A 20653-nucleotide genomic window follows, 5' to 3' on the forward strand; every position below is an offset into this window, starting at 1 on the left:
AAGCTTAAACTCTCAAACTTCCTTTAGATTCTCATAACACACAGTCATTCATATACCAGATTACCAGCTAATAATTGTCTCACTAATAACCTAATAAACCAACGAGACCCCATTAACACATATATATAGTCTTTGATAAGAAGTCTATAATTCTCTGATCCAAATATTTTTTTTTTTTAAACAGTTAAATTTAGTAAGTAATATAAATAAGAGTAGGGAAAAGGAAAAATAGACTGAATAAAAAAAATTCAATGGATTTAAAGAAACAACAACATATGTATTATATTGGCTACCGAGAGATTGATCGGAACTAATTATTAACAACCTTGAGCTTGCAGTTTGGTGAAGCTCTCGGGGCCATCTCCAGTGCCTTGGAGACTTCAAAACGATCACATCCCTCCTCTATGAAGGAATCACAATGTAGTAGTACGATGATCACTTGTTCAAGCCGTGGCAACTTCTTGAGGAAATGCTCGACTAATGACATCTCTCCACAGGTTGCACCAAAGTCCAATATCTTCAGGATCTTCACAGGACACGATGATAAACAAGAAGAAGAAGAAGGAGGAGGAGGAATGCAGTCACAAGCATCGCCACAACCATCAGAAACACGGTGGTGGAGACCCTGAGGAAGAAGCATACAGAAACCAAATTAAAAATTATGTGTAATCATTAGTAGCATATGAAAAAAAAGAGTTGAAACAGAGTTTTAGTTTCGTACATGGAAGACGAGAGTATGTAGACTGGGGCAGTTGATGAGCAAGAGAGGCAAGGCTTGCCATCCTCGTTCATCGTCACTTTCAATTGATAGATGATTAAGGTTGTTGAATACAGGTACGGTCTTACAGAAGTCTTCAATCGCCTGAAAAACACACATATGAATACAACTTGTTGGATCATAATGAGGGTAAAGTTATTAATCAACCATGAAGTAAGAAAGAAAGAAAGAAAGAAAACCTCAATTGTAGCAGAAGTTAAGTGAAGGGTTTGAACATTTTGTATCCCCATGATAAGATTGGTGGCATCCCAACGAACTCTAAGTTCGACCGAATCTCGTGCATGCATCTGCCTTCTATTCGATCCAACATCTAGCCTAGCTTCGACAAGGGAATCCAATTTGACAAGCGGATAGTTGCGGGCAACAAAATCTGAGTAGTTTAAGTAGAGGAGGTTTGGAGTATCAAAGGAAATATCGTGAGGGCTCCGACTGCCGAATTCAGAGCGTGCATCCGGAGGGTCAACAAACACGTCGTTACCGGATGCCCTGCCAGAGATCAAAAATGTGTGCCATTAAAAAAAAATTACCACAAAAATTGACGTTAAAAAATGTAAGGCTCTAAAACGATGACTTCACTTACAGCTTCCCTCGACGTTTCTTGAATACAAAACTATTCATGGATGGTAGGTAATGTTCACAATCAATAGTTAGTGTCTTGAGGGTAAGGGAACACACTGATGCAGAGTTCCAGTGGTGCCATCTTATACAATTCACGATCAACTCCTCAAGCATAGGGCATCTGGATATAAGGTGAGCAAAACTCTCACAGCTTCGACCAAGGTCAATAGAATCAAGATGCAGAGTTCTAAGATTGGTAAAGATAAAGTCTCCCCAAAATAGATTGTGGTGGATGATACCAAGTCTCCCACATCCTAGTTTTAGCTTAATCAAGTTACGGCTATAGAAGAAGATACTAGAAGGCAGTGAATATATTCGTGAAGCAGGGAAGAGCACTATTAAAGTAAGATCTGTTGCTCCACGTGTCAGAGCTATGCGTGTCCAATCCGCAACAAGATCTTTGTCAACACCCTGATGGCATGTGAGAGAGAATTTGGTAATGGGGGAATTGGGTTGACGAGAAAGAACTCTGTTTACAAACTCTCTGAAACTAGTCCTTGGGCATTCTTCGGGACTTAGACAAGGCATAAAGACGGAGTCATCAAAATCATAACTATCTGGTTGCAGCAGTGTAAACAAATCTCGCCATCTCTTGGACAGAACAGATGTCAAAGCTGCCTCTCTTGTCGGAAGGAGAGACAAGATGTGAAGAAGTAGATCCTCTGGTAGTCTGCTGATTGCATCTCCTTCTTCATCATCACTTTTCTTCCTCCTTTGACATTTATCTCTGTTCATCTCTCTAAATTCTAATGGTCTCTTCGTTGAATGAGCGGACTTTTTTATAACCGAATTATGCTGTTATCTTTTTTTTTTTGGGGTAGGGAGGATTTATCCTGTTCTAAAACAAAAGCCAATTAAACCATTTTTTTTCTTTACACTAAAATATAGTATAATCTAGTCTAGATGCTGCCTTAATCAATGGAGAAATTTCTTAGTTATTTATTTAAGTAAAAAACAAAAATCTTAGAAATTAGTTGAATTCTAAAACTCAGAAAGAGTGAGAGAAAAAAAATTAAAAAGAGAAACTTCAGGAGTTTGATAAAATCAAAAGTTAAAAAACTATTATAGTTATACTATCAGATATTATCCGAATTAAACCTTAATTGCTAATTTAATAAATTCTTTCCCATATTATAAAGGAAAAGGCTTTTCCAAAAAGCCCACGACGGTTTATTAAAACAACACATAAAAGCCCACCATTTCCACTAATCCAAGCGATGCGTATTCATCAAAAGGAAAAAAAACGCAACGTTTTTACTTTTTAGACACCTTACTGATCAAGAAAGCTCGGATCAATTCAAGAAGTGAAGCAGTTTCATCTCTTCTTCACTCTCCTTCTCTGGATTCTCTTCTTGATTGAGTTTCAAAATCGTGATTTTAGATCTCATCATCTTCGTTAAGTTTCTGGTTTGATTGGAACGGATTGGTTCGCTAGGGTTTAAGTGCGAGAAGAAGATGGATCGGATCAGCGATCTACCAGATGAACTTATTAGTCGAATCGTGAGTCTTCTTGCTTCAAGGGATGCTGCGTCTTTGTTGCTTACCTCAAGGAGGTTTGGTGATATCTACAGAATCATATCAGATCTTGAGTTCGATGACAAAGGTAAGTTTCAGGGGACTTTCACGGATCTTGTGAGTGAAGCATTGGCTCGGCTGGAAACTACTACGTGCATAAGGAGATTCTATTTGAAATCTGAAAGGGGTATTGATCCGGATCGTATCCACCACTGGCTACGTGATGTGTTAAATCATCGTGGTGTCATGGTCATGGATCTTGAACTGCGCATAAAGGGTAATAATGGGTATACGTTGCCTTCGGAGATTTTTGCGTGCAAGACACTCATTAAGCTGAAACTAGGGATGGACATTGTTATCACTGTTCTACCTGAGAACGCTTTGCTACCAGCGCTTGAGACTCTCGTTTTTGACTCCGTTCGGTTCTGTAATCCTGCTGATTGTGCGTTCAAGGCGTTTCTTTTGGCTTGCCCTGTGCTTAAGGAACTAACCATAGATGGCATGTATTGGGAAACTTGGGATTGGTCTGGAATCGTGTCTAGTCAAAGTCTTGAAAGACTTACAATTGGTCGTGAACTGTCAGGTTTTGATGGGCCTGATCCTCAGTACATTACTTTTGATACTCCAAGTCTTGCCTACTTAGACTACCTTGATTATGTCCCGGATGGGTATACAGTTGTTAATTTCGAGTCCCTTGTGGAAGCCAAGCTCACTCTTCTTGTGATGGTAAATCACGAATGGAATTGGGATTTTCCAGTTGACGGTGATATCTTATCTAGCAATGCTACAAATCTGATTCAAGGGATAAGAAATGTTCAGATCCTGAAATTATTATCTCCTTATACTTTCGAGGTAAGTGTCTTATCTTTTTCTCTTTGTCTATATTTTTTATTTTTTAGTAGGTGCTTGAAAAAGAAATTAACATGAATATTTGTTCCAAAATATTTCAGCTTAATTTTAGTACAATAATAGAACATGTATAGGTGAACCAATTAAGCGAGCATTTTAAGTTCGATAGGATGTTGACTGTTTAATTTTATTTGATTCAGACGCTTTACATCTTCCGTGATGCAATTCCAATATTTGAAAACCTTCATCATTTAACTATTATAAATGATGATACGGGAGTCTGTTGGAGGTTTCTCCCCTTTTTGCTGAACAAGGCTCCAAATCTAAAGACCCTTGTTATCGAGGTAAGACAATATAATGTATTTTTGCTAAACTTAAATTTCCAAAACCTCCTTGTGTATAATCTCAACCTCCTGCCGCAGGGTGACATGCATTGTCCTGACGATGGTGAAGAACATGACTATGATGAAGAACCTGACTATGTTTGCGGGTGTTTGTCGGGATATTCTTGTCTGTTGACATGTCCTCTAGAGGTTTTGGAGATAACCTTATGGTACGACGGTACTGTGGATGAGTTGCAGCAAGTAAAAAATTTCTTAGGAAAGCTGCCATATCTTGAGGTGCTGAAAGTTCATTCCCGGGAAAGTTTAAGGGACGAGGAAAAGTTAAGAATCACCGGAGATCTGCTAATGCTTCCAAGGGCTTCTTCCAAGTGCAAGATCCAGATTAGTTTTACTTAATAACTTCCAATTCAAGCGTGAAGAACAAAATCTGGTCATCCTAGTTGCATTACTCTGTTGGAACATGAATAGGATTGTGCACATTCTTGGTTTCTTTTTTACCTCTAGTTACTCTCTCTGTTATCTTTTATTTTGATCCTCCTAGTAACTTTAGTCTGTTGTCTACTTTCTAGGCATGGTTTGATTACTCAATTTGCTTCCAAGTGTTCTTCGTTGATGCCTTAACTGACAATATGAACTTCACTTGAATCTCTCTGAAATGTTTTCATCTGGGGGTTGATTATGCCATGTCAACCGTTGTCTCTGTAATGTGCTGAAGCGTGGTATCTTGGATCTTAGACTAGGCATATATGCCGAAGAAGGGATATTCATTGCCTGTTGAGGTCTTCTCTTTGGATCAAGTGGTCTGGACTTGTGTGTTACTCATAAACAATCTTGTTCTATTATTGACTGAAATATAAGATGAAAGAAAGAGAGTAAGAAACCTGGAGACTTTACCTTTGGTTGCTAAACGCAGCTGAAACATAGCACATGTCTAAGATAGAACTAAATAAAAAGGCTAAGCCAACCAACAGTGAAACAATCCATAAGAGACAAGTCTATTAGGTCCATCAGCTATAGAAAATACAGATTTTTATCGTTCTCAATCTCTCATCGTCGTCCTATAGAGTACTGGAAATCAAGTATCGCTCTCCTAGCTCAAGACTGTTCCGGTATTATAATAGAACTTTCACACTCCTGCCAAGTGAAAAATAAAGCAAATACAGGTCAAAAAGATTTAAATTCGATCCACAAGATGCATTTTTTACTACATAGGCACTCCAGTGAGACGGATCTGATCATTTAGAATACAGAAAGATCAACCAACATGATGACAACACCTATCTGCAAACAGACAGATGTAAAAACGAAACCATTCACGAAAGCAAAAGATAATCAAAAAGTGTAACGATCAACACTAATCCCTAATGACAAGAAGAATGGAAACTGAAACAACACTTAGCCAAGTGATAAATCCCTAAACAAACAAGCATGATCCTCGCATCAAAAACCTAGACTTGGGTAGTAACCAGAATTTCAACTACTGCATTACCTTTCTATGTGAACAAAGACCAAACCTTTAGTATCCTATACTAAGCTTCCCAGATTCTACACTTCCATCTTAGTGACTCCAAAGCTATCAACAACCCTAAACTCATACACCAGTTTCATTATCATAACAAAGGAGCTATAAGAATATACCTCAAGGAAACAATTCAGGCTACAAGTGCAGCAGATGGAATCATGCCAGCTTTCCTGGCATAATCGAAGATCCCACCGGCGTCAATGACAGGTCCAGCATCACCAATGGCCTTGAGCTTATACTCTTTCCCGGTCGTATGATTGATAAGCACACAATCACCTTCTTCTCTCAGCTCAACAGTCGCAACATCTCCAGTTTTACACTCATCACAAACCCTAATCTCCGACTCCAACGGGTAAACCTCTCCGGTAGCTACAGAGTTCCGAAAGAAGATTCTAGCGTAAGATTGAGCCACCACAGCCTTAGCTCCCGCTGCGCCTAGACAAACAGGGGCGTGCTCACGAGACGATCCGCAACCGAAGTTTTCACCTCCGATGATGATTGAGTATTTGGATTTTATCTCGCCTTGCTCCACGAATCGGTCATTGTAGGAATCTGGAAGTCCGATCAGCGCGTAAGAGCCGAGCTTCTCGCAATCGGCTGGATTCGAGGTGGAAAAGGTGAGGTACTCGGCGGGAATGATCTGATCGGTGTCGATGTTATCACCAACAACGTAGCATAGTCCGTGGAAGGTGTTCCTATCTTGAGTCTCGGCGGAAGAAGACGCGGCGGCGCGTGGGACGATTGTTGAAGGAGTGACTCTTGAGACTATGGATTTGAAATTGATGGCCGTTGAGGAGTAATTGACTCTGAGAGAAGATGATCGGAAAGGAGCAAAGGAAGGGTTTTTGGATGAAGGTAAAGTCTTGGCGAATGTAGGGTTTTTGATTTGCAGAGAAGCCGCCGCCATTGTCGTCGCGTTCCGGCCGTCGTCGAAAATGACAAGAATTTATCTCCTTTTTCTAATTTACGGTACAATGTGGTGGTAACCGACCGGAATTAAAAGTCAATTTTGGTTCTTTGAATTGTTACCGGTTTTAGTAAACCAAACCGAATGAGCTTAAGACAAACCGATATTAGTCTGCTTTTGCAATCAATCAACTAGAAATTTACTAATGGTGTATGTCCTCAGCATTTTATTAGTAGTTGTCCCGTATATTAATCTTCAAGATTTTGGGGTTGGTAAAAGGAGAGATTAAAGTCTTTAACTTGTAGTATAGAGAATTCATCTAATGGTTTTTGAATGGGGGGCTATAGGTATGGTAATTGACTTCCAATTTGTTATACTTAATACATCAAATGTTCGATTTAACTCCATCCCTACTATTAATCGTAAAACATTGTCTGAAAAAAACCTTAGTTTTGTAAAAATTTACAGTACAATACCATTGGTCTTATGACCATATTATTATTTCTCAGTAAGGATACAACTGTCATTAAACACTCACAAAAAAAAAGATAAACATGCGGGTCATAATAACCCGATAATCTGACCCGGTTATATGTTATAATCTCAGTCGTTCATTTTTTACTTATTTTTAAATCGTGACCGTCAATTTTAAAATCCTTTCAATCCTAGCCGCTCATCACTCTGTAAACAAAGAACTGAAAAAAAACCTTTTTTCCTTCACCTCTGGCCTCTCTCTCGCCGTCTCTACCAAATGGATTTAAAGTTTTTTTTTTTCCTTTTGTCGACGAAGTAGAAGAGATGCAGAGGAAGAGAAGAAGGAAAATAATTTCCATTATGCGAAGGTTTTAGTTTATTTTATCTTTTAATTAAGTTTATATTTGAAGTATATGTTTGATGATTAAAACCAAGTTTAATTGGAATTTTGTTTCTGAATCTTGATGTGTAGTGGTTTTGGCTGCGTCTGCTGCGGCTGTTACATCGAGTTCTACAAATAGATTCGAAGCTTTAGAAGAGGGGATTGAGAAGGTAAGATTGGGTTGATTTCAGATTAATTAAATGGCTGATTAATCGATACAAATCTGATTTTTTCCTTTCTTTTAAACTAGGGATTTGAATGTGTGTGGTCATAGTTTAAAGCTGAGGTTTTTATAGGGATTTTTGAATGGGTCTGTTCATTGTTTAAAGCTGAGGTTTTTGTATAGAGATTTGAATGGGTCTGTGCATAGTTTAAAGCTGAGCTTATTCTGAAGATCATCAAATCAGTGATTGATGTTCAACAAAATCTTGGAAAAGCTGAGTTTTTTAGGGATAAGAATGAATGGCTCAACAATTTAGAGGAACGGACTCAATTTATTGCATGGTTTCTTTTCAAATGTTACAGGTCATTTATAGTTGTCGATTAATGACTTGTGCGATTGAAAACTTTTGACATTCTTTAAACAAGTTAATAAATGCGAGTCAGAAAAGTATGGAGGAAATATTTGGTCTTGATAGTTTTGCACTCTTTACAAAATATCTGGTCTTAATACAAAAGTAATGTATCCTGTTTAGGTACCGTGAACATGTTGTATGGGGAGACAAAGAGGAGAAGACAAAACTCCTTAGGAAGGGTATTCTGACTCGCATTTATTCACCAATGGTAAGTATATACCCCAACAATTCATTATACCAATTTTCCAAACACAAGTGTCTTAGTTCTAGGTTCTAGCAAGTCAATTGTAAAACTTTATTACGTTGGTGGTAAACTGCAGGTTGTTATACAAGCATTAAAAGAATCTGGTGTCTTCAGCTCGGTTGTCTCATCAGTTTCTACAAATCTTTCAAAGAAAAAGTTCTTATCATCAATTCACAAAAGCAACTCATCCAGGTCTACTGCATTTGACTCCCTTCCAGCAAAGGAAAACAAGTCTGAAGGCATCTCTGCAAGGCACCTTCTTGGGGCTGAATCAGCAGTCCCTCCTCTATCGCCACCTGGGATGGAACATGCTAGATTTTTCACAGAGGAATAGCAGGTTTTAGTACCGAGCTGATGTATTCGCTTTCACTGATATCGATATTGGGTTCAATATGAGTGCTGTGTAGCTTTAGGAAGCCAAGTGAAGGGATTGGGACAAAGAAGAGTGAAGAAAGCGGGTTTGTGTTTCTTATGATCATCTTGAGAGACATAGGGTTCTCTTATCTCATTTTACACTCCTGCAACTTATGATAGATAAGTTTGCAGAATATTTCTCTTGCCAATGTTATTTCTATGTAAGTTTATTACCATTTACAGAACTTCAAAGTGCCAGGCTTATTATCGCAATAATAAATGCCTACAATGTTCATTATCCAGACGGTATCATTAAATAGTAAAAAGGAACTGAAATATAAAGATTTGAAATGACTAAGGATTTTAAGAAAAGATGCTCACAGATCTATCAAAGTCCAACATAAAGCATCTTTTCACATCTTCTTTTGTAAGCTTGCAGCCACATCGATCACGCCTGGGTTAAGTCAGAAAACTTTGCATATGTGTAGTGTAGGACAGCAGCCTCCTCCAATTTGATCTCACTAACAAAAATTATCAGGTTCATATATACAGAAAACGATTTGGCTTCACAGACAGGAAAATTAACTAAGGTGTTAACCGTAACTACACTCCACTGCTAACTCAGGATATAAACTGTAGGTTTTGGTTAAACAATTTGCAGACTTTTGTAAACAAACTACATCTTTGATTTTCTAAGTTATCAATTGTAGTTTTTGGTTTCAAGTCAGCTCTTTTTATATTCTTAACTTTGCAAAGCTTGGTACCTTTGCACAATCTTTTTTAACAGATTAGTTATTTTTATTAGTTGATTACCATTCAAATATTTTCCATTTAAAAAATAAACATTAATATATTTACCCAAAAAATATCATGATCATGCATAATAATAATTACCAATGATAAAAAATAAATTTGTTAAGCTCATAAGAAATATAATATTTTTTGGATATAATTTTAAATCGCCTTTTTATTTTTGGATTATGTATAATTATGAATACATAAACAAATATAAAAATAATCACATAAATAATCTTAATTTTTAGTATAAGTAAACTATTGAACACGAGACCCATACTTAAATCGGCCCGTTATATAACCTTTTCTAGAAAAATTTTGTTCATGTATTAATATTTAGACGTTGACAAGATTTGGGAAATTAGTATTAATTGCTACAATTATTTCCACATAACATGATTTATTATGCTTAAATGTAGGGAATACATTTTTGCTATATACTGTATTAAATATTTTTGTAAATAAAACAAAACGAAAATTATGGAAATATGATTAAGTAGGAATACAAATTTTAAAGTGGTTGCTATATTTGTATCTCTATTTATAATACAGAAAATTTCAACTTGAATAATTCCCTAAAAAATAGCTTTAATTCTTACCAATTATAATTTCAATTACCAATTTATGTTGAAATCATATTTGAAATTTTATTTTAAAAATTTACCAGTTATAGTTCCAAATTTCCAATTAACAAGTTATAATTTCCTTCATTTTATTTTGAGAATCTTGGAAATTTAATTACCAATTTTCGTAATATATATTCGTTTAGAATTTTTTTTGTTTAAGCTAAACTTCTCGAGTACTCTTCGTTCATCTATATAAAGAAAAGATTATTTCAACCATTATTGATACATATTGTTTAACGTTTTTGACTTTTTGTACAATTGAGTTTTTATAGTTCTGTTAGTTAAATTTTTTTTATTCTATTTTTTTATAACCTTTTTATGATCTAAGATAGTTGGAAAACTATGGGTATTATCAACTCAATCTCCAAAATACTTAATTAAAAATCAAGGTATATATCTTATCTTGCTCCTATATTTGATTGAGTTTTTGAGATGGTGATTACATGGGACATAGACCACAATACCATATTTTAGTCAGTTTACTTCGAATAATTTTTTTATGTGATTTTACTTTAAGAATATAGATAAGAAAACTTTATTATTCATTATCATTTTCATTGTTCTAATGCTGTCATTTTTTTATGACATAAAAAATAATAAGTAGAATGGGAGCTATATTTATGTACTTTAGAAGTTAGTACTAATCACCATTTTCATATAAACAACACAATTATCGATTGTCAAATAAATTACTAACTATTCCACACACAAAAAAAATTGAGAATTTTTGAAAATATTTTGAGAGTTTTTGAAAATTATATTTTTACTAACTAAATGTAAATTAAATATTCAAATTGAGACTTTATATATTTTGTGAAGTAACAAACCACTTTGGAACGGGTATTTTCAGAGTTTTGATATTTTTTTAAAACAGTTAGATAGTTTTTAAAATTGTAATTATTTTTGGATAATTTTAATTAAATAAATAAAAATTAAATATTCAAGAAGAATTCGGGTATCCCGTCTAAACTTCTTAACTAATCTCTATTAAAATAATGCCCCACGAGTAATTATTTAAAAGAAAACGAACATTAGACAGAATATTCTGATGGATATGTGACAAGAGGAGACGGAATGAGAGGAGACAGAACGAGAGGAGACGGGATGGAGAATGATAAAATGGAACGGAACTGGAAGAGACATGTTTGCCGTTCCAAAGTAGATACGTCCAAGTTATATACGTGGAATAATCCAAATTAAAACCAAATTGAAATCCGATATTTAGATTTCATACCAATATTTTACAAATACTTAAATTATATAGTTATATGAAAAATTTTTGCCCGTGCAACAGCACGGGTTACTACCTAGTGTACACACATTATGTAAAGGCTAAGAGCATAATTACTGGTAGTTCTCTGTGAGTACTTTTAATTAAAAATTAAAAAATAATAATAAAATAATAATAAAAAGGAAGTAAAGAAAGAGTAATGTTACTTCCTAAAGCATTATGAGAATCGTTGCTTACCAGTGTCAGTTTAATATAGACTAATTTTTCTTTTTCAGATTGATTATTTAAATATATAATAATATTAAAAAAATAATTAAAATATACTATTTTAAGTAACGAAAAGGCAGTTCTCGGATGATGATGGTCTTATAGACTTCCCTGTGATATCCAAAATCAAGAAAGAAGTTAAGAAGATTAATTATGATAAATTCACCCAAAGATCAACAATTGCTTATACAACTATATATATATGTACCCACACTCCAATTGTTCAAATGTAATCTATGAGCATATCATGATTCATTAAGGATGATGAATAATTAATTATATATATCATCATGCGGATAGGACATCAACGATGCTTTGCATGACGTTTACTTGCATGCTAAGACACTTGATGTAATGAGCCGTCTCCACCATCAGTTTTAACGTCTCCATATCTCCACCACCCGGTACGACTGTTCTCAGCCTATCCGCATCCGTCGTCTCGTATCTCCTCGAACGGCGACGCCATATCCTTCCTCTGGTGACGTCAGCACCTGATGATCTCTTCTTTGGTTTTGTGTAGTATCCACCGATTTTGCTGGCTTGGGCTCGACGATGGAGCCTCCACAAAATGGCTCTGCTCCATGTCTGGCTAGTCCCTCCGGCGGCTCTGGCCATGGAGATGTAAGCAGCAGTCTTGATCTTCCTCACTCGCTCGGTTGTTTTCTTCGGACCGATGAAGGATTTTTGTCTTTTGAGCTTTGAGAGAGAACGAAGGAAGTGGACGGCAAAAAGGTTTTTTCTCGGGGTGTTTATGTTTAGGCTGTGAGTTGTAGATGAGGCCATCGCTCTATCTATCGTGGTTCAGAAATACAAATGAAGAATAAACTTAATCTATATATAACGGAGAAAAGAGAAAGACTAAAGATTTTACAAGTACATAAAAGGCAATTCACTTTTTGAAGATTATATTGTGTATACGTGTAATTGCATTAACTTTGTGTACTTTTTCATTAATTTAAACAGGTTTGTTATCTTGCGTACTATTCATTTCAAATATTATAAATTAAGAGAAAATATGTATACATGGATTTATGTTTATTGAAGACATCATTAACACATTAAGCTATATGAATCCATCCGTATACTATACAATCTGCAATTATATTTGTCATTAATAATTTTGAAACATTTTTTAAAAAAAGAGTGCTATTAACCTTTTTTATATTCTAATTATGAACAATATACATTTGTTTTGTTTTGGAGTACTTTTCAAAACACATAGCGCGTCAGTGTCCGACGATCCGAATCCAAAAGTGGTTTTAGGAATTTCAGTGAACAAAATATACATATGGAACTATAGAAATAGAAGAATGAAACTAAAACTGGAGTTGGACAAGTAGGTCCACAATTGGGCCAACCACCACATGAAAGCACATGGCCACAAACCTTTATGCATCCACTTTCTCTAATCTTATCCTTAATTAATTATTGCTAATCAATATCTTTTGTTCATAATTACACGGTTAGTCGGTCCTCTTTCTCTCTTTCTCTGTAACTATAAAACATTTGAAATACAATATATAAATTTGAAGGTAGTTCTTAATCACTTCAAATCTAAATTTGTTTTAAGAATAAAGGCGGCTGAGTAAGCTTGAAGTTGCAACTATGAACAGTCTGCACGAACAATTGAAAACACACTCCTCCCTCCGGTCCATAAGCACTGCTGACATGTGGCTTCTCTGTTCGTTATTTCCGTTGAAACAAACATGTTGGCCTTTTCCCTCTTTTACTATTTTATTAAATTTATTCTTATCAAGTACAATAGTTGCATATTCGCAGTACTTATTAAAACCCTCTTTAGCGTGTTCAAGATGCACTTTTTTCTTTTTTTTTTTGAAAATATTTTTTTTAATCTATCTTATGAATAGATCTTGAATATTTTGTTGTTCGCTTACGGAAGTAATTTGCTGACCAATAATCTCATTATTAATTAAAGAAATGTATTCTGGTTATTTTATGAGAGATTCAATAAAAAGATAAATAGAAATGGCCAAAGTACAATACGTTCATCCGTATATGTAACCATGCTCAAATTTCTCCAACCAATAAAAAAATTGAGTTAAGAGGAAAAAGAGATGGAGTAGTACAATAGAGAAGATCACAAGTTTGCATGTTCATGGCCCATATTAACATTCCATATTTAAGGGCCGTAATTGTTTGTCTGATTTATTTAATGCATATGTTTATTTAAGGAAAAATGATTGTTACTTGAAGTATACGCCAACACATCGTCAAACATACAAACAATATAAATGTCTTTTTAACTACGTGAACTATTGTCATCACATAAGAACATCCATAAACAAGCACATGTTATGTGTATAACACCATAAACATTCAACTCCGGTGGTTGGTTGGCCGGAATTCGGCGTTGACCAATGTTGACCGACATTGACCAGTGTTAACCGGCGTTAACCAGTGTTGACCGGCGTTGACCAAAAAAAATATTCAAAAAAATATTTTTTCTTTTTTCCTATAAATAATAACTTTTTTTTTTTTAGGTATTTTGATAAATAAATAAAAGATAAATGTTTTGTATAATTTACAAAAACAAAAGGGATATAACAACAAAAAGTTATACACCAAATTTTATGTGTAGTAGATTTTTTTATAAAACTATAACAGATATATACCTTTTCCTTTTAACAATCATTTTTTGTTTTGTATTTTCATAGGTGGGGATTTTAGATATATTTTTTTCTTTTTACTTATTTATAAAATTATGTCATTTGAAATATATTCAAGGCATTGCCAACTATTTCTTTGATTTTACAAAACCAACCTTTGATTTTACAAAATCAACTTTTGTTTTTTAACTATCTTCTAGATATATGTCTTTTATGTAAATAAATAAAATTTTTATTATTTTTTTCCTTTCTTTTTCTTATTAAAAATAAAGAAATAGTTGGCAATGTCTTGCATACATTTCAAATAACATAATCTTATAAATAAGTAAAAACAAAAAAATATTTATAACTCCCACCTTTGAAAATACAAAATAAAAATGCTTTTTAACAGGAAAAGTATATATTTGTTATATTTTTATAAAAAATCTCCTAAACATAAAATTTTGGTGTATAACTTTTTGTTGTTATATTTTGTTTTTGTAAATTATACAAATCATTAATCTTTTTATCTCTTTATCAAAAATACCTAAAAACAAAAAAGTTCTTATTTATAGGGAAAAAAAAAATTTTGGTCAACGCCGGTCAACACTGGTCAACGCCGGTCAACACTGGTCAATGTCGGTCAACATTGGTCAACGCCGGATTCCGGTCAACCAACCACCGGAGTTGAATGTTTATGGTGTTGTACACATAACATGTGCTTGTTTATGGATGTCCTTATGTGATTATAATAGTTTACGTAGTTAACAAGACATTTATATTGTTTGTATGTGTGGCGATGTGTTGGCGTATACTTTAAGTAGCTAGCTGACAATCATTTTTCCTTTATTTAATATATATATAGTATATATAATGCAGTATTTTTATTAAAGTATATGCTTGGAATTTTAATTGGATCTATATATACAAGTAGAGTAATTCAACGTGATCGTACTAACACAAACCATTAAGTTCACCGTCCTACAAATTTGTAAATGTGAAAACATAATTGTACCTGTTTTGACGATCCTAGATTCAAGTAGAATACACATCAAGGATAAAAGGTCCATTGCCCCATATTGTCGGACCGAAGATGATAAAGCATATCAAGAGTAGTCAAACAGAACAATTTACACACACACGGACAAAAAAACAAAAGGATAACAAATGATAAGAGAGAATCGAATGGGCAATAGATATTACAAAGTTTATATATACAAATACCAATTTATCACCTTTATTCACGACAAGAGAAAAATACAACAATATGACGTATACAAAATACAACCAAACACAAAACACGTAATACACAACTATAATCAGATTACGTTCATTTACTTCCTTTTTTGTTTGTTTGTTTAACCACATGATTGATTAGTTGAATGATAATTATAAGAGGCCAGAGTCGAAAACGACACCTGTTGACGGCAACCACGATTTCCCGTCAATGAAACCCGAGACGGTAAACCCTTGAGCTTCGGTCAACGTCAACGCCGGGTGATACCCGGCCCAGCTAACCCGACCCGAAACCGATGATCCAGGACCCGAGTTCCCAAATTCTCCGTAATAAAGAGTCTTCAAAGCGAAACTACTCGACCAAGGAGACCAACCCGAAGGGTGGATCGAACTGTCCAAAAACGATTGCATCACAACTGTCCTAGAATACTCTTTCCATGGACGGCCCAAATAAGTCCCGATAGAACCGGTGATTCTGCAATTATGGATAGATATTCCCGTATTCTGATTAGGGTCGGACCGTCCCTGGGCCGTTACGTAGTTTTGTTCTGACGAGCCTTTTCGAGATACGAGGTTGCAGCTTTGGAAAACGACTGCGGCGTTTCCGAAGATGAAATCCACGGTGCCGGTAATGTCGGTTTCTCTATAGAATTGTCGTTTCGAGAGTGTGTAGAGTGAGTCTTGGTACCCATCTACTGAGCATCTGTATACCACGGACCTGTCTGATCCTACCCGTAATGCAACAGCTTGTTCTGCGTTTGGTCCCGCACTGTTCACGAATGTTATGTCCCGAGCTATGAAACCATCCCCCATGGCGGCTGCCGTACGTAGAAAAAAAAAAACACCAATTAAAAATTAGGAAGTCGTTAAAGAACATTAAACTTCAACATAAAAAAATATCATAAATATAACACTTCTCTAAATCTCCTTTACATGTTAAGGAACATTAGTTTAACATGTACGAGATTTAGAGAATATAGTAAATATTTCCATGAGAATTTGACCTAAAGTTCGACATGAAAAAGACTATAGTTACGTACATGAAGTTTTTAAAAACTTCTTGATTTTTCTTTCTCGGACAACCATTAGTTCTTGATTAAGACATTTTTAATTCTATGATTAATTTATTTTAGTGAAAATCTCACCGACAGTAGCGGACTGGTAAGTATTCCAGCCACCTCTGTTACTTCTGCTACCGACGATTACTGTTTTGCCCTTCCCGTCACCAACCAACATAACGTTCTTCTGTTTGGTCGGAATATTGAGATTCTCTTTATAGGTTCCGGCTGCTAAATGGATCACGCTTCTGCCACTTCCCTCCGCCAAAGACGCCAACGCTTCGGCTACGCTCATGTGTGTCCCGCTTCCGTCGGCTGCCACCACCGCGTGAGGTCTCAGCTCTTCTACCGAAGCTTCTAAAAGCTTCCGGTCCGACGAAGAAACCCACGTCGGAAAATCATGATCCGACAACAGTTTCCGACCACCAACTACACCAGACGAAGAAGAACTTTTCCGCTTATCGGACACGAACATGTCTAGGGAAGTGGTCAGTGAACCGGTGAGCTTTCTTGCGAAGGAATCCATCGCGACTCCCTCTTTGTTGAAGCTAGATTTCTCGCTGAGGCTTTGCTTACAGGTCTCTTGATTAGTCAACGCCGCACTTAGCCATGTGTGGACATCATCGTTGACCTGATCTTTACTCTTGACGACAACGATGCGAGACAGCATGTCGAGTGTGTCGTCAAGCAGCTCAAGGCAGTCGTTGACAGGATCGATCATGAGGGTTTGAGAGGTACGGTGCGAAAGCGTGAGGTTAAAGGCGAGAGAACGAGCTAAATGAGCGTGGTCCAAGCTGAGTTGGACTGAGTTGAGAAACCCTTTGTTAGACGAAGTTGATTGTTTGGTTTTTGATGATGAATCGGAGTTTGGGTGTCTTGTGAATTTTGTAAATTTAGAGTTTGATGAATGGGAAAACACTGAAGAATGAAGAGACAAGAAGTTTAAGATCAGGAACAACAATAGATTGATACGGAACTTATGATTTGGTAACGAGAATAATATAGTTGCCATTGTGATTTATGTGCAATGTTAATGATTCGTGTGTAGTAGAGAAGAAGTGTTATGTGGTTTGCTAATCTATATATAGTTTCATAATAAACTAATACTACTAGGTTTTTTTTTAAAGAAAAAAGAAAGAAATAAAACTTTTTAAAAGGAAGGAGACCAAATTCATAATTTCGAGTTCCAAAGGTTGGGAAGAGACTTTTAATTTATCTGTAGCCCGTTTTGATGTATCGAGTTAGAAGAAATTTCTGAGTGGAAAAAATTAATCCGGTAAGATATTATTACATTTATATATAAAATTAAAATATAAAAAATAGATTTCATTTATATATACAAAAAAATCAAATGATAAAGTTATTTAAAATAATCATTAGATTTCTTACCTCTTCTTCTTAAGTATTTTTAATTAAATTTGTTTATAATTAGAGTGGCGCAATAAAAGTTTGTCTGTATGTATAAGTATAACCATAGCAATTAATTTTACTTGTGGTTTTAAGTTTTATTGCACCAGTTAATATAAACTTAAATTAATCTTTCTTCATATATAAAGAAGATTACATTTGATCGAGTATTGTAAACAACTAGTTGTATTAGTGACAATATTGTGCCATAGCATGAATTCAAATTCGGTAATTATATATGTGTGAGTATATTATATTATATATGTAGTTATTTAAAAGGTAGAAAAAAACTGTCAATGTTTTTCAATCACAGTTTGAATATGATCATATACCATTATTGTTCACACTTCACACGAGTAATTTTTCAAAGTCGGTTTTCTATTATCAAATATTCATCCGTCTTTGGTTGTACAATTCTATATTTCTATTCGTATCACGATGCTACGTTGGCAGGATATTAGGCTGTTTTGTATGTGTTTGATCTTTTCAGATTTTTAATTATTTGGTTATTACTGCATGACTCTTTAAAGTTTTAACCTAGCAAAATCAAGAAGGAAACTATAATATGGAAACCTATATAAGAATAATCCACTTTTGCCTTTTTTGCATATAAGACAGCCACCATCCCTTCCTGTCCGGTAATAATTGATGGCTTTTTTGAAAGGTCGATTCGTTTTGTTTCTTGTCATTAATATTTTAATTGGTTTACAAATGATTCATTATCATATCCCTTCTGTTTTTTCGATAGATAACAATCTACAGATTGGTGTGTATAATTACTTTAAATTTGTGAAACTATTAAACGATTTTAGTTTTAAAAGTATACTTCTCATGACATCTAAAACGTATATCGTATAGTAGCGGCAATGTTCGCAATCATGAATGATGAATCATTTGCATTTCTATTTCTTAGATGTGTTTTTTAAAGATATAAATTGATTAGATACAATGTTTGTTAATATGCGTGTTGGATGATCTGATCTTATGTTGTTTGTGATAAGATGAGAGTTTCGTTGATCGCTATGTTTATTGGTTTGGTCTCAGCTTATGTTTTCTACGGTTATGACTTGATTTCAGAAATAGCTAAAAAGAAGATAATGAAAAAAAAAAAAAAAAAATTAAGCTGGTTCCCTCTAAAATTTAACCAATCAAAATAAAAATGCCTGAAAAAATATTGAAGTAAAGCGTAACTCCTTGCAACGAATTAAAATGGCAAGACTGGGTATAATGAGGATCATATATCCGAAGTATATTTGAAATAAAAAGTTGTTTAAATGGTTTAATTTGTTTTTTTTTTTTTTTTTGCAACACAAAATTCATTTTATATATTAATATGATTGCGAATATTGACATTTATGTAGGATGGGGTTGCCAAAAAAAAAAAAAAAATTGCATGAGATGTAATGTTCGAACAACTTTTTAAGTGATTTTATGAATGGACCCCAATATTGTTCTATGCATGTAATGATTTTAAAGCAAACTCTTAGACGAAAGCAGAAACCTTTAATTAGTCCTGCTTTAGATATTGTCAGACTGTAGCAATCTAGTAACTAATATTTGATGTGCTAGCAACTATATTCGAAAAGTAAGTTTCATATATTGCCGTGAAGAAAAGATTCACATTTAGTATGTATTTCTCTTTTATTTGAGCTAATGGGTAATATAGGTTGTAAACAATTTTTGTTGATCTAGTATTAATGAAACCAAACCATTTTTTTTTTTTTTTGGATGTTCAAATCAGAAAGTGATAATTTAATAAAACAGCTCCTCCCCTGTTTGGAGTTAGGATTTTAGTAATAATAATAATAAAAAATATGTGATAATGTGAAACAGATGTTTACAACAAAAATATAATTCAATTTTAAATACTTAAATATCATTGAGAAATTCAGGACAGATATTTCGAATATAGTTGCTAACCTTGAGATTTTGTTCCCTTCTCTTTGTATGTGGTTTGATTTGAATGAATGAAGCCATATGTTTGCACAAAAAAAAATATCGAATGATATCTACATGGATAAATGATTCCACCAAACGCACATGGATATGCAAATTTACAATTAATGAGATTGATATCACGACCCTATAGTTCTCTCAGTCAGTCGTCGTCGTCAGTAATACTCAACGACTTAGACCCTCCGGAAACAAATTAAAGCCGCAACTACATTTCAATTATCTAAAGAGAATTAGTGTATTAGAATTTGTATAGTACCAGTTATCATCACATGTTTAATTTTAAAATACGTGTCAAAAACCTCCATTCACACATTTAAGGTTTACGGATTTTGTCCATTTAACTGTATTAATGTCTACAGATAACCTACGTAGAAAAATGTATCATTAATTTGTATATGTTAAATGAAGATCGGAGAGTCAAGATATCATCATAATAGAATATATATATATATATATATATTTTTAGTATATATAAGAGTACGTAAAGAGTGTAGGCACAGTTTTACACATTTCATATTGATTAAATTAGGGTTAGATCATATGCTCAATAACTGATCATACTATTGCAACAAGATATGTTAAACCTACAGAGATTATAAAAAGATACACTATATATAAGGTTGATAATAGTAAATGTTGGTCACCAGAGGCTCGATACAAAATAAAGGCTAATGTATCTTAATTTACATTTTAACAAATGTTCACTATATATGTAGGGACGACCGAGTACCATCATAATTAAGGTTGAGTGCATATATCAAACATTACAAAATTATTTTTTTTTTTTAAAGAAAAGAAAAATACAATTGTAATACTTCGTACGAACATGTTGAACTAACACAAAATAAAGAATTATGAAGTACTGTAGAATGGACGGAACAAAGTGGGTGGGTTTGCTTTTAGGTGATC

The 20653-nt window shown here is 34.3% G+C and overlaps 4 protein-coding genes, 1 long non-coding RNA gene and 1 pseudogene across 7 annotated transcripts; 2 read left to right on the plus strand and 4 right to left on the minus strand.

Annotated features, from left to right (window-relative positions):
* Positions 1-131: 131 nt before the first annotated feature.
* Positions 132-2190, minus strand: LOC104789764 (F-box/LRR-repeat protein At3g59210-like). Its single transcript, XM_010515411.3, has 4 exons — positions 1359-2190; positions 958-1264; positions 722-862; positions 132-625 (listed from the first exon to the last, which is right to left on the minus strand). The coding sequence occupies exons 1-4, from the start codon at positions 2129-2131 to the stop codon at positions 311-313; spliced, it is 1536 nt and encodes a 511-aa protein (XP_010513713.1). The 5' UTR covers positions 2132-2190; the 3' UTR covers positions 132-310.
* Positions 2191-2612: 422 nt separating this feature from the next.
* On the plus strand, positions 2613-4709 carry LOC104789765 (F-box/LRR-repeat protein At3g58980-like). 2 transcript variants are annotated; one of them, XR_015557895.1, is made up of 4 exons: positions 2613-3763; positions 3961-4104; positions 4183-4589; positions 4674-4709. XR_015557895.1 is itself a non-coding variant. In XM_087451278.1 (3 exons), the coding sequence occupies exons 1-3, from the start codon at positions 2852-2854 to the stop codon at positions 4498-4500; spliced, it is 1374 nt and encodes a 457-aa protein (XP_087307404.1). In that variant the 5' UTR covers positions 2660-2851; the 3' UTR covers positions 4501-4709. The 2 variants fall into 2 exon arrangements, 1 of the variants encoding a protein (XP_087307404.1); XM_087451278.1 differs by having other exon boundaries at positions 2660-3763; positions 4183-4709.
* Positions 4710-4977: 268 nt separating this feature from the next.
* On the minus strand, positions 4978-6753 carry LOC104788134 (3-isopropylmalate dehydratase small subunit 1). The gene is made up of 2 exons (XM_010513825.3): positions 5743-6753; positions 4978-5238 (listed from the first exon to the last, which is right to left on the minus strand). The coding sequence occupies exon 1, from the start codon at positions 6531-6533 to the stop codon at positions 5757-5759; it is 777 nt and encodes a 258-aa protein (XP_010512127.2). The 5' UTR covers positions 6534-6753; the 3' UTR covers positions 4978-5238; positions 5743-5756.
* A 463-nt stretch (positions 6754-7216) lies between these two features.
* On the plus strand, positions 7217-8860 carry LOC104788136 (uncharacterized). Its single transcript, XR_768131.3, has 4 exons — positions 7217-7375; positions 7480-7559; positions 8085-8172; positions 8285-8860. It is a non-coding gene; the product is annotated as an uncharacterized LOC104788136 (long non-coding RNA).
* Positions 8861-11619: 2759 nt separating this feature from the next.
* On the minus strand, positions 11620-12306 carry LOC104788137 (transcription factor IBH1 pseudogene; annotated as a pseudogene). The gene has a single exon (XR_015558571.1). The product of XR_015558571.1 is annotated as a transcription factor IBH1 pseudogene (transcript).
* A 2994-nt stretch (positions 12307-15300) lies between these two features.
* LOC104788138 (putative pectinesterase/pectinesterase inhibitor 35) lies at positions 15301-17641 on the minus strand. Its single transcript, XM_010513827.3, has 2 exons — positions 16469-17641; positions 15301-16141 (listed from the first exon to the last, which is right to left on the minus strand). The coding sequence occupies exons 1-2, from the start codon at positions 17391-17393 to the stop codon at positions 15477-15479; spliced, it is 1590 nt and encodes a 529-aa protein (XP_010512129.2). The 5' UTR covers positions 17394-17641; the 3' UTR covers positions 15301-15476.
* Between the last annotated feature and the right edge of the window lie 3012 nt (positions 17642-20653).

This window comes from Camelina sativa, chromosome 5 (assembly GCF_030686135.1).
Source record: "Camelina sativa cultivar CO46 ecotype springtype chromosome 5, ASM3068613v1".
Classification (NCBI taxonomy): domain Eukaryota; kingdom Viridiplantae; phylum Streptophyta; class Magnoliopsida; order Brassicales; family Brassicaceae; genus Camelina; species Camelina sativa.